The following is a 13,590-nucleotide window of genomic DNA, read 5'->3' as shown; positions in this document are numbered from 1 at the left end:
CCTGCCTTCCCTCCATATCCCTTGATCCCTTTAGCCTTAAGAAATATATCCAACTCCTTCTTGAATATAGTTAATGAATTGGCCTCTACTGCCTTCTTTGGCAGAGAATTCCACAGGTTCACCACTCTCTGGGTGAAGAAATTCCTCCTCATCTCTGTCCTAAATGGCTTACCCCTTATCCTTAGACTGTGACCCCTGGTTCTGGACTCCCCGACCATTGGGAACATCCTTCCAGCATCTAGTCTGTCTAGTCCTGTTAGAATTTTATAAATTTCGATGAGATCCCCCCTCATTCTTCTAAACTCCAGCGAGTACAAGCCCAATCGACCCAATCTCTCCTCATACTTCATTCCTGCCATCCCAGGTATCAGCCTAGTGAATCTTTGCTGCACTCCTTCCATGGCAAGAACATCCTTCCTCAGATAAGGCGACCAAAACTGCACACAATACTCAAGATGTGGTCTCACCAAGGCCCTGTACAACTGCAGCAAGACATCCTTGTTCCTGTACTCAAACCCTCTCGCTACGAAGGCTAACATACCATTTGCCTTCTTAACCGCCTGCTGCACCTGCATGCTTAATTTCAGCGACTGGTGCACAAGGATGCCCAGGTCTCATTGCACTTCCCCTTCTCCCAATCTATTGCCGTTCAGATAATAATCTGCCTTCCTGTTTTTGACACCAAAGTGGATAACCTCGCATTTATCCACATTATATTGCATCTGCCATGCTTCTGCCCAATCACCCAACCTGTCCAAATCATACTGGAGTTTCTCGGCATCCTCCTCACAGCCCACACGCCCACCCAGCTTTGTGTCATCTGCAAACTTGGAGATATTACATCTAGTTCCCTCGTCCAGATCATTAATATATATTGTGAATAGCTGGGGTCCAAGGACCGATCCCTGCGGTACCCCACTAGTCACTGCCTGCCACTCGGAAAAAGACCCGTTTATTCCAACTCTTTGCTTTCTGTCTGCCAACCAGTTCTCTATCCAAGCCAATACCTTGCCCCCAATCCCATGTGCCTTAATTTTACACGCTAATCTCTTATGCGGGACCTTTTCGAAAGCCTTTTGAAAATCCAAATACACCACATCCACTGGTTCTCCCTTATCTATTTTACCAGTTACATCCTCAAAAAATTCCAGTAGAAGTAGTTTAAAGGGATCATCAGCAACAACTTGCACCTGACATGTTTCTGCAGTTTGACTGGCTCTGTGTAACTTTCTGCAATTGCAGCAGCTTTATTAACAGGGTAAGTGGAGAACTCCTTCATTCTTATTTAAAGGCTTCTGCTCACAACACTTGCTCATAGTCATGGGGGCTGCACTGGCAGTCCTCCTCGTGCTCAAGTATCTTCGGGAGAGGGAGCGGAGGCAGCAAAGAAGAGGAGAAAATGCGCGCCAAGGGAAGAGAAGGAGGAGGGCCAGGAGGGCTCTCAACAGGAGACCTTATCCACCTAGGGTCTTCAGAAGGCACTTCTCTTATATCCTCTTAAGCAAGGAGCAGTGTATTAGGAGGCTCTGCTTCACCAAGGAGGTGGTCACAGAATTCTGCCACCTCCTACAACCAGACCTCCAGCCCCAGACCAGGGCGACCACAGCTCTCCCAGTAGTAGTCAAATGTAAGAAGTCACACAACACCAGGTTATAGTCCAACAGCTTTATTTGAAATCACAAGCTTTCGGAGCGCTGCTCCTTCTTCAGGTGAAGAAGCAGCGCTCCGAAAGCTTGTGATTTCAAATAAAGCTGTTGGACTATAACCTGGTGTTGTGTGACTTCTTACATTTGTCCACCCCAGTCCAACTCCGGCATCTCCACACAGTAGTAGTCAAGGTCACCGTGGCCCTCAATTTCTTCGTCAGCAGATCCTTCTAGTCTGCAGCAGGAGACATAGCTAACATCTCCCAGTTCGTCATCCATCGCTGCATCCGGGGGGTCACTGAGGCTCTCTACACCAGGAGAAGGGACTACATTTACTTCTCTGAGCAGAGAGAAGCAGGAGGAGCATGACTGTGACTTTGCCAGGATAGCGGGTTTTCCCATGGTGCAGGGCACTATTGACTGCACCCATGTGGCTTTGTGGGTGCTGCACAACAATCCTGAGATCTTCTATAATCACAAAGCCTACCACTCACTTAATGTGCAGTTGGAGTGCGACCACACCCAGCAATTCCAGATGGTCAATGCCCGCTATCCTGGCAGCAGCCATGATGCCTTCATCATGCGTCAGTCCGGTGTGCCAACAATCTTCCAGCCACCGCATGAAACTCGAGGGTGGTTGCTTGGAGACAAGGCCCGCTCTGCACCTGGCTCATGACTCCCCTCCGCAACCCCACCACTCATGCCCATAACTCATATAATGAAAGTCATCCTTCCACCAGAAACATCATCGAGCAGGCCATCGCACTACTGAAGCAACGGTTCCACTGCCATGACCACTCAGGAGGAGCCCTCCAGTACTCGGCGGAGCGAGTGTCCCATTTTGTGGTGGTCTGCTGCATGCTTCACGACTTGGTCATCATGAGGGTGCAGCACTTGCCACCAGGGATTGAGGGACCACCTCAGGAGGAGGATGAGGAAGAGGAGGAGGAGGAAGAAGAGGAAGATGAGCAAGAGGATGAAGGCGAGGAGAAGAGAGGAGGCAGGCAGCCAATCCCCCTTCCGGACAGGCTGTCCGTGAACGTCTCATCAGGCTCTGATTACAATGAATGAAACCCCAAATCCCCGTTGCTCACCACATCCCCATCATACCATTCCTCTGTCACGGAATATCACAGCGTTCTCCTGGGCACAAAGCTGAAATGAGAGATACCACAAAAGAATCCAAACAAAATTAATAAATCTATCAAAAATCAATTGACACATATTTACACTTATGATATGAACTAATCACCCTTGTGCAATCCCTTAGTGCCTGTCGTTCGGGTGCCCTTTCCTGATCTAGTGCTCCTACGAAGTGCTCCCCCAATGGCTGCAGCAGGGCTGGTGGCAGGCTACTGAGTTTCCATGGGAGAGACTTCAGATGGCCTTGTCGGATGACCTCGAGCAGCTCTGGCCCTAAAAAGCCCCGCTGTCGACTGCACCACCTCGGTATCGCTGGCAGCAGACTGGGCTGGCTGGCTGACAGGCAGCGGCAAGGGCAATGGCAGAGTGGCAGTGGTGGGAACAGTAATGCTGTCAGCCTGAGGGAGGACAGCAGGGTCCTGCTCCACTGACCTACTGCCACTCCCCTGGGGTGGCACCTCAGCATTCCTAGCAATCTGTTGGAGCACAGATTGCTGGGCTGCTGCAATACCCTGCAAGCCCTTGTCGGCAGTGGCAAACCCAGCGATGATGGCAGCAGTCTGAGCTTGTGTGGCAGCAAGCTGAGGCTGCATAACAGTGGTCTGCACTTCCACTGCAGCACTAAGATGTTAGGTTGCTTCTGCCTGTGCTGCAATGGCAGCCGTGACATCGCCCATCACACGTACCATCATGTCTGGGTCAACACGGTCTCTTCAGGAGTTTTCCATCATTTCCAGACTGGAAATCCTGGGCTCCATGCTCTGCGCAGAGTCCCGTGCAATGTTGGAGGTGGACTCCTCCATGCTCCTTGACATTGCAAAGAGGCACTCTGGCAGGCTTGCCATTGCACCTAGAAATTCAGTGTGCATGCCCATCACCCTTCTTCTGAAGGCCACCCCATCAAGGTCCTCATCTGAGTACTGTGCAGCAGAACTCCCATGCGAACTCACCCTCCGGGGAGCTGGCCCCTGAGCTACCCTTTCCCCCTAACCTTGTTGCAGTCCACTTGTGCCTGGTGCCTCACCCTGTGCAGGTCTCGCTTCTACACTAGCCTCTAAAGAATGTGCAGTGCCAGTTTCTGAGCTAGTGTCTGCAAGTGACAGATGCAGTGACACTGTGTCTTCTTCTTCTTCTCTCTATTCGCTCTCCTGTATCGACTTGGGACAGGCTGCTCAGTCTTGATTAGCTGAAAGCAGAAAGGCACAAGAGTCGGGTTGTGGTGGCGGGAAACCAAGATATGCATGTATACAGCATCAGCAGCTTGAAAGTGAGAAGAGATTGTGGGATGAGAAGGAAGTGGGATGTGAGAAGAAGGATTAGGAATGAGCATACCTTTGTTGTCCCCAAGGGCTTCAACCTCGCCGGTTGCCACAGTTTCAGTGATCTGTCGCCCAATGATCTCCAGCACTTTCTCCTCAAGGTCGGTGAGGTCTGGATGGCAGCTTGCTCCCCACCTGTCTGCCGCTGCTCCCCACCTGTAATGTGCGACCTTGGCCTGCAAGAGAAAGGGAACTGTGTGAATGAGTGTGGTGCAATGTGTTTGGGTGGTGTGCTTGCCATAGTTGAATAGCTCTCAGCGTGTGCAAGATGTGAGATGTGGGTGTGAGCGTTGCAGTAGTGGTAAGGTTGTGATGGTGAAGTGAAGCTATGATTATGAGGTGTGAGTGGTGATAGGTAGAGATTGTTGGTAGGTGAGTGCTGGAGGTGTGGTGCATTGAGCAGTGTGCGGGGCTTGTGGTGCAGATGGTGGGATACGGCATTTGCTGAAGCCTTCACTCACCTTGACCTGCCATGTGAGGTCATTCAACTTCTTTCGACATTGGATGAGGGACCTGGGGACCACAGTGCTGGCCATCACATAGGTGGCTATCTCCTCTCAGAGCCTTTGAGATGTGTGTGGCGAAGGCTTCCTGTCAGTCTGCGGGAAGAGGACAGCCCATCTCCTCTCCAAGGTCATGACCAGTGCCTCAAGAGCCACATCTGAGTCTTCTTCCAGGTGAAGTTGTAAGTGGATTGACAATGAGGTGCTGCAGCATCAATGCACCGCCCCTTTAAGTACTGAATAAAGCCTGTGCCAAACATGACTGGAAATTAGACTGGACCCGATATTGGCCCACCTGTTGAGTGGTAAGCCAATGAGAAGTGGTTTTAGTGCTAGGATCAAGACTACTCATGTTAATGAGGACTAAGCACAAATTTTGGCCTGGCGCAGCTTAACATCGTTGGGCCTTAACACGGCCCGTTTCATGGCCATCTCCAATTTCTCAGCCCAAGTTTATATATGTGTTTAAATTCGAGGTAGTTAGGTACTGTCCTGGGGGATTTTCTTTAAACCTCAAAATAGAATGAGGGAAATTTTAACCCTAGGACTCACCCATCAAAGCCTTACAGTGATCCTGCAGGCCGCAATTTTGACCTGCTCTTCTGAGAAGGCAAGAGGAGCATCGGACGGAAACCAGATGTGGGGGTCCCACTTTAAATATGCAGATTGGTCTCTGATGAGGTAATTGGGGCCCCGACTGCTATTTTAACTGTGGGCCTGAGCAGGGAACCTAGCAGGATGAACAGTCGCAGCCAAACAGGCCCAAAAAGATAAGTCGTTTTACTTTTTTCTACTTTCATTGTGGGGCCAGGAGAAGTAGGAGTGAAAGTTGAGGCCTCCCCTGCCTTGGGCTCCCCACCAGCGCCCACCCCCCCCCGCCACCCCCAACCCTTATCAACCTACTTGAATGCAGTCCCCAGCTGTAGCTTCCTGCTGCCCGACAATGCTCTCCAGTTTCGAGCGGACAACTGGCCGGGGACTGGGAGAGGAAGCCTTGGAGTTAAAATCTCCCAGGCCTCACGCTGCTGCGGTCAGGACCATTGGCTGTCAGTCTCGGGCCCTGCCCACCCGATTCTCACGTGGAAAATTGGGGCTATACTGCATAATAAATTCAGAAATCCATCGGTGTGTCATTTAATTGGGTGATAGTTTCATATTTTATTATGTATTACACTAGGATACTGAAGCTCTCAATTCTCTTCATCTTTCCTTTCAGTTATGTACTTGAATGGCTCCTTATTGGTGTTTGAAGATATCTTCAAAATGGTGGCATTCTACTGTGTGAGCAGGTAAGTCACTGTTTGACAGGTCCACTCAGCCCCTGTAATACAGCGTATAATACAGGCTTTTAACCTTTGTTCTGAAGTATCCCAGCATGCTCAGTGCAATGGAACAACAACTTACATATATATATATATATAGTGCCTTTAATGTGATTTGTTTTCTATCAATTCATTTTCTGCATTAAAAAAATTAATTTCTCTTCATTTATCTCTATGCTGCACTTTTCAGCTGGATGGACCAGGTTTGTCCATTATTACACTTTTATAAACAGTCTCAACCTAATTCCAAGAGGGTGCAAGTCCACATTACAAATTTTAGTCATAGCGGCCTTAGGGATTGTGTGGGAAATATAAGAATTTACACTACTCAGGTATGAGTACTGTTTGAGGTTGGCTGCACAACATTTTTCCTATAAGTATAGTAGGAGTCATACATCTATGGCAAAGGTTGTAGTAGAGAGAAGGGAGGAGAAATTCGGTTGTTAGCGCCACCGATTAACGCCTAAAGAGGCCGAGAAGTGGGGCGCTAGCCAATTTCCGGGTGGGCGCAAGGTGCCTCGCGCCTCGCCCCATATTGAGCATGCATTTAGCGCCGGCGCTAAATCTTAGCGCCCGCTCATGGGCGCAGGCTGATTATGATGTCATTTGAGTGTGCAACGCCTTTTGGGCGCCCCAGACCGGAAATTCAGTGGCGCCCCCCTCCGTAGCGCCTGGTGCTAATAGTGACAGCTTCCCAGACCTTACCAAGTCGCTCTCGGGCTGGAGGAGCGTTATTTAAAGGGGACTGGTGTGGTTTAAAAGCGGCAGCCATTTTTGGAGCACAACTTCCTCGAGAGCTACAAAGAGTTGCTGAGCTGCACACTGAGAGCCATTTGACCACTGAGCCAGCGCAGGCAGACGATCTTCAGCCTTCTGACCAGCACCTTGCTGTTGGTGAGCCTTGACAACGGGGAACCTTCCTGTGGGCACTTATTATGGGGGCTGCATTGGAGGGGAACGTCCTGCTGCTGAATCATCTGGAAAGGGCACTGAGACGCTGGGAGAGGGGGACGGGCATGGCCAGACGGAGGAGGGCCAACTGACATCGCTACAGCAGACCTTACGCTGGCAGGGTTTTCCGACAGCAGTTTTCCTACATGAACATGCCGGAGGAGCAGTGTGTCAGAAGGCTGCGATTTAGAAAGGAGGTGGTGACTGAGCTGTGCCAGCTGCTTCAGCCAGATCTGCAGCCTCAGATAAGGTGCAGGACATCTCTGTCGGTGGCTGAAAGATGCCTGCTGGCCTGAACTTCTATGCAAGCGGCTCTTCTCAGGCTGCGCATCAGAGGCTGATCAGAAGTAGCTTCTAGGCCCCTCTCACGGAATGCTTGCTGCCATTCCAAGAAGACGAATGGAACTGGTCTGATACCCCCAAGCCTGTGAAGGGCAAGATGCATGTAAATAGCAGGCATGGCCATTGTAAATGAAGAAAGTGTTTCATTACACAAAATGTGGTTCCTTCAAACATGAGAAAGCTATGGCAACAGAAAGCAAAACTAATACACTGACACATAACTGCCTCTCACACCCGGGAGACTGTCCAAAACATAAATCACATTCCGACCATCTTCCTTGGCCTTGATTCCACTGCGCCAGCCAAAGCATCCAATGCCCCATCAGTGAGGCGTTCCGCCCTCTGCCTCACCCTTTCCATGCCTTGCTAGGCTGGTGCGCCACAGGTAGGCTCCCACCGCTTTGAAGGCCTACAAGGCAGTGAGTGTGTCTGGTGATGCCAATTGACCTGCCCCTTTAAGAGCTGGCCGGCGCCAGTGTGTCTCAGGGAAAGTGATTATTGACAGCACCCTTGCTGCGCCCTGCTGCGGCAAAATTGGGTTGCGCTGCCGGGTTAGCGCCTTAGGAGTAGCGTGCAGTGCCTGATTTAGTGCCGCAATCACCTTTAGGGGCGCTGCAACCCAATATCGCGCTAGATGGCGCTAAATTGCGCCTGGCGCTAAACTTTGCGCATCGCCAGGACGAGCACCACAAACGCGGCTATACCGAATTTCTAGGCCAAGGTATTTTATCTGGCTTATCTATTAGTAATGAATAACTTGTGTTACAGCAGAGGCCATATATCAGTATGACTGTACCTTTATCACTGAGTTCATCTTTCTGTATGCATCATAACACAAACAGGACATAATACTCTATGAATGATGTCACCAGAGTTTCAGAGTCAGTATAACTTCTTTGTGCTTAGACTATGAATTTACTTGCACTGTACGTCTTCAACTAAGGATGTGATGTTGCGTGCAATGAGTTACTGTCATTTCCTTGGATTTATTGTTGCCTGCAACAAACTAGGTTCTATTAAATAAAGTAAAAGTAATATTATGGACAGGGAGGGATGATAGAAGAATTGGAAAAAGAATGAACTGCTTCCCCGTCCTGCCTTCATGATGTCAGTCTAGCCACCAATGGTGGGAGCAGTGCTTTGAGGGGCAGACCTACAAGTGATGCCTTGAGGAAGGATGAAAGAGAGCATCACCAAAAAATTATGGGAAGGAGAGTGTCAGTATTAGCTGAGAGTGGGGAAGGAGAGTGTCAGTATTAGCTGAGAGTGGGGAAGGAGAGTGTCAGTATTAGCTGAGAGTGGGGAAGGAGAGTGTCAGTATTAGCTGAGAGTGAGGAAGGAGAGTGCCAGTATTAGCTGAGAGTGAGGAAGGAGAGTGTCAGTATTAGCTGAGAGTGAGGAAGGAGAGTGTCAGTATTAGCTGAGAGTGAGGGAGGAGAGTGTCAGTATTAGCTGAGAGTGAGGAAGGAGAGTGTCAGTATTAGCTGAGAGTGAGGAAGGAGAGTGTCAGTATTAGCTGAGAGTGAGGAAGGAGAGTGTCAGTATTAGCTGAGAGTGAGGAAGGAGAGTGTCAGTATTAGCTGAGAGTGAGGAAGGAGAGTGTCAGTATTAGCTGAGAGTGAGGAAGGAGAGTGTCAGTATTAGCTGAGAGTGAGGAAGGAGAGTGACAGTATTAGCTGAGAGTGGGGAAGGAGAGTGTCAGTATTAGCTGAGAGTGAGGAAGGAGAGTGTCAGTATTAGCTGAGAGTGAGGAAGGAGAGTGACAGTATTAGCTGAGAGTGAGGAAGGAGAGTGACAGTATTAGCTGAGAGTGGGGAAGGAGAGTGTCAGTATTAGCTGAGAGTGAGGAAGGAGAGTGTCAGTATTAGCTGGGAGTGAGGAAGGAGAGTGACAGTATTAGCTGAGAGTGGGGAAGGAGAGTGTCAGTATTAGCTGAGAGTGAGGAAGGAGAGTGTCAGTATTAGCTGAGAGTGAGGAAGGAGAGTGTCAGTATTAGCTGAGAGTGGGGAAGGAGAGTGTCAGTATTAGCTGAGAGTGGGGAAGGAGAGTGCCAGTATTAGCTGAGAGTGAGGAAGGAGAGTGTCAGTATTAGCTGAGAGTGAGGAAGGAGAGTGTCAGTATTAGCTGAGAGTGGGGAAGGAGAGTGGCAGTACCAGTATTTGCTAAGAGTGTGTGTGAGGGGAGCACGCATTGCGCAGGATGGAGGGAGCGTTTCAGTTTGAATTAAACAGGGGTTGGGGGAGGGTGGAAGAAGGATGGAAAGTTGAATTGGGAGGAGGGATGGAAGAAGAGTGCCAGCATGAAAGGGGGTGTAGGTGTCCCCAGTGTGATAGGCTGAACGAAGGGAGGTGCAGGAAGAGAGGCATGTTAAATTGAGGGACGAGAAGAGTGCCATTTCGAAGTGCGGGGAGAGAAGGTCAGTATTACGTGGAAGCATTGGATGAGGATGCAGTAGGTGGGATTTTATTCCCCAGATCCCAATACCACCACAACTTCAGTGAGATGGAACTTCTGCCCACCCCATGTCTGAACCACTAATCTTGGCCAACTTTCCAGGGCTGGCCTTATTTGGCTGAGCACCTGGCAGGGTTCTGGGAGCCTGTCTTGGGGGAAGTGAGAAAATCACTGTTGGACTTCTACCACGGAGAAGCTTGTCCATCTGATCCTGAGGAAGTTGAAGAAAATGTGTTTTTTTTATTTTAAAATTCCAGGCAGGAGTATAATTGGTATAACTCATGGGGAAAATTGGCTCTAATTTTCTAACAATCAAGAAGAATATCTAAGTGAAACTTCATTGACACAATTCCATTGACATCTTTCAAGAAGAAAGGTTAATGAAATCATCTTCGTCTTCAAACCCCTGGAGATATCTGTGAATTCAGATCCCAGCAGCTTTCCTTCGGCATGATGACCTTTCAGGTTAATAGAGCTATTACAGGAACCAAGTTGCTCTTTTGGTTTGGATAATGAATATGTGATTCTTAAAGCCAAATTACCTCCTAAAAATGCCAAGCTTATTAAAATTTTCAGCCAAGTGACTATCCTCCAAAGTAAATTGACAACATTCTCAAATTCAGCCTCTCTCCTGCTGTAGTAATAAGGCAATCAATGCTGTATCTGTTTGAAGCACTGAAAGTTAACAAACTCCATCCAATTTGCTCTCATGATACAGGCTTTGCAATTCTTACACAGACTGGGGAGTAATTTTGACTTGTGTGATGGTGTAAAATGGGTGATAGCGAGTCGGCGGCCCATTTTACAACTCTCCCGATTTTTATTTCCATTGACTCCCCTGCGGCTCACTTTGCTGGCAGCGGTTCCAGCTCGATTATAAGGCCTCAATCTGGCCAGCTGAGTCACAACATCTGTTTGGCACCCTGCAGCTCGCCTGGTGAATTTAAGTGAGGCCGAAGCCTCAAAATCACTGGGGCCTCTTCGCCACTGGAATGGGCGGCCGACCTGCGCACTCCGCCGATCGGACTCAAAAGTGAAAATCCACCCCACTGTCTCTAACGCATGATACCTGTAATCCAGCCTGTTTTTGACAAATTTAGCAGCATTTAAACAGTCCATTTAAACTACCTTGAAATGGTAACTAACTGTTAAAATAGTTTTAAAGGCATTCTGTTGCAAAGCTCTCAAAGGATTGCTAGCAGTCCAATCCAGGTATGCCAGTTACTAATAGACATCCCAATGAGAATCTTGTTCTGCCCAGTGTTGCTTCTGACTTCAACGGGGTTTGTAAGATAGCAGATTCATTAATTATGAACATACAAAAATGACAGACAGGATAAAGGCAGCAGGTTCATTGAGCATGTCCCATACTGTCATGGTACAACTTAATGCCAAGGCCCCCAAACACCAGCTGCCATGTCACCTCCTGGGAAAGGTGACAAAAACCCTAGGCCACTTCAGGGGAATAAAATCTGGGAAATTCCTCTCTAACCTCCGCAAAGGCAATTAAACAGAGTCCAGGAGATCACAGTGACTGGGAGACACATCCCCAAAACCTCAAATTCCTTTTGTGTGCTGTGATATCAGCCACAGTTAGGAACATAGCAACACGAGTAGCCCCTCGAGACTGTTCTATGAGATGCAATGAGATTATGGCTGATCTGCCCCTTGTCCTAGACTCCCCCAGTCTAGCAAAGCTTTCACTCTACCTAGAATATAAAGGGGAGGAAGTTTTGCTACATCTATGCAAGGCCCTGGTTAGACCACATCTGGAGTACTGTGTACAGTTCTGGGCACCACATCTTAGAAGGGATAGATTGGCTTTGGATGGAGTGCAGTGCAGATTCACCAGAATGTGACCAGGGCTCCAAGGGTTAGATTATGAGAAGAGATTAGAAATATAGAAACATAGAAGATAGGAGTAGGAGTAGGCCATTCGGCCCCTCAAGCCTGCTCCGCCATTCAATGAGATCATGGCTGATCATTCAAACTCAGTACCCTGTCCCTGCCTTCTCCACATATCCCTTGATCCCTTTAGCCTTAAGAAATATATCTAACTCCTTCTTGAATATATTTAATGAATTGGCCTCAACTGCCTTCTGTGGTAGAGAATTCCACAGGTTCACCACTCTCTGGGTGAAGAAATTCCTCCTCATCTCTGTCCTAAATAGCTTACCCCTTATCCTTAGACTGTGACCCCTGGTTCTCGAATCCACGGCCATCGGGAACATCCTTCCTGCATCTAGTCTGTCCAGTCCTGTCAGAATTTTATAAGTTTCAATGAGATCCCCTCTCATTCTTCTGAACTCCAGCGAATATAAGCCCAATTGACACAATCTCTCCTCATTCGTCATTCCTGCCATCCCAGGTATCCGTCTGGCGAATCTTCGCAGCACTCCCTCCATGGCAAGAACATCCATCCTCAGATAAGGCGACCAAAACGGCACACAATACTCGACGTGTGGTCTCACCAAGGAAGGCCCTGTACAACTGCAGTACGACATCCTTGTTCCTGTACTCGAACCCTCTCGCAACGAAGGCCAACATACCATTTGCCTTCTTAACTGCCTGCTGCACCTGCATGCTTACCTTCAGCGACTGGTGCACAAGGACACCCAGGTCTCATTGCACTTCCCCTTCTCCCAATCTATTACCATTCAGATAATAATCTGCCTTCCTGTTTTTGCCACCAAAGTGGATAACCTCGCATTTATCCACATTATACTACATCTGCCATACATCTGCCCAATCACCCAACCTGTCCAAATCATCCTGGAGTTTCTCGGCATCCTCCTCACAGCACACACGCCCACCCAGCTTTGTGTCGTCTGCAAACTTGGAGATATTACATCTAGTTCCCTCGTCTAGATCATTAATATATATTGTGAATAGCTGGGGTCCTAGGACCGATCCCTGCGGTACCCCACTAGTTACTGCCTGCCACTCGGAAAAAGACCCGTTTATTCCAACTCTTTGCTTCCTGTCTGCCAACCAGTTCTCTATCCAAGTCAGTACCTTGCCCCCAATCCCATGTGCCTTAACTTTACACGCTAATCTCTTATGCGGGACCTTATCGAAAGCTTTCTGAAAGTCCAAATACACCACATCCACTGGTTCTCCCTTATCTATTCTACCAGTTGCATCCTCAAAAAATTCCAGTGGATTAGTCAAGCACGATTTAGCTTTTATAAATCCATGTTGACTTTGTCCGATCCTGTCACTGTTTTCCAAGTGTTCTGCTATTACATCTTTTATAATGGACTCTAGCTTTTTCCCCATTTTCTCTCTACCACTTCTTTTGAATAGTGGGGTAACATTAGCTACCCTCCAATCCATGGGAACTGTTCCAGAGTCTATACAATTTTGGAAGATGACCAGCAATGCATCTACTATTTCTAGGGCCACTTCCTTAAGTACCCTAGGATGTAGATTATCAGGCCCTGGGGATTAATCGGCCTTCAATCCTGTCAATTTCCCTAACACCATTTCCCTACAAATACTGATTTCATTCAGTTCCTCCCTCTCATTAGACCCTATGTTCCCTGACATCTCTGGGAGGTTATTTGTGTCCTCCTTTGTGAAGACAGAACCAAAGTATGTATTTAATTGGTCTGCCATTTCTTTATTCCCCATTGTAAATTCCCCTGATTCTGACTGCAAGGGACCTACGCTTGACTTCACCAATCTTTTTCTCTTCACATATATATAGAAGTTTTTACAGTCAGTTTTTATGTTCCCTGCAAGCTTACTCTCACACGCTCTTTTCCCCTCTTAATGAATCCCTTTGTCCTCCTTTGCTGAATCCTAAACTTCTCCCAATCCTCGGGTTTGCTGCTTTTTCTGGCCAATTTATATGCCCTCTCCTTGGATCTTATGCTATCCCTAACTTCCCTTGTTAGCCACGGTTGAG

The 13,590-nt window shown here is 48.2% G+C and overlaps 1 protein-coding gene across 1 annotated transcript in view; it reads left to right on the top strand.

Moving 5' to 3' along the window:
- The window catches only part of rin3 (Ras and Rab interactor 3), a 182,311-nt gene that overhangs the window by 93,279 nt on the left and 75,442 nt on the right, over positions 1-13,590 (top strand). The window contains exon 4 of the mRNA XM_086002805.1: positions 5,828-5,900. Coding sequence (XP_085858931.1) covers positions 5,828-5,900 — 73 coding nt within the window. The remainder of the gene's footprint in view (positions 1-5,827; positions 5,901-13,590) is intronic.

Source organism: Somniosus microcephalus, chromosome 12 (genome assembly GCF_052327205.1).
Source record: "Somniosus microcephalus isolate GS21.2 chromosome 12, FLI_Smic_1.0, whole genome shotgun sequence".
NCBI classification, from domain to species: domain Eukaryota; kingdom Metazoa; phylum Chordata; class Chondrichthyes; order Squaliformes; family Somniosidae; genus Somniosus; species Somniosus microcephalus.
This window is presented reverse-complemented; position numbering and strand designations above follow the sequence as displayed.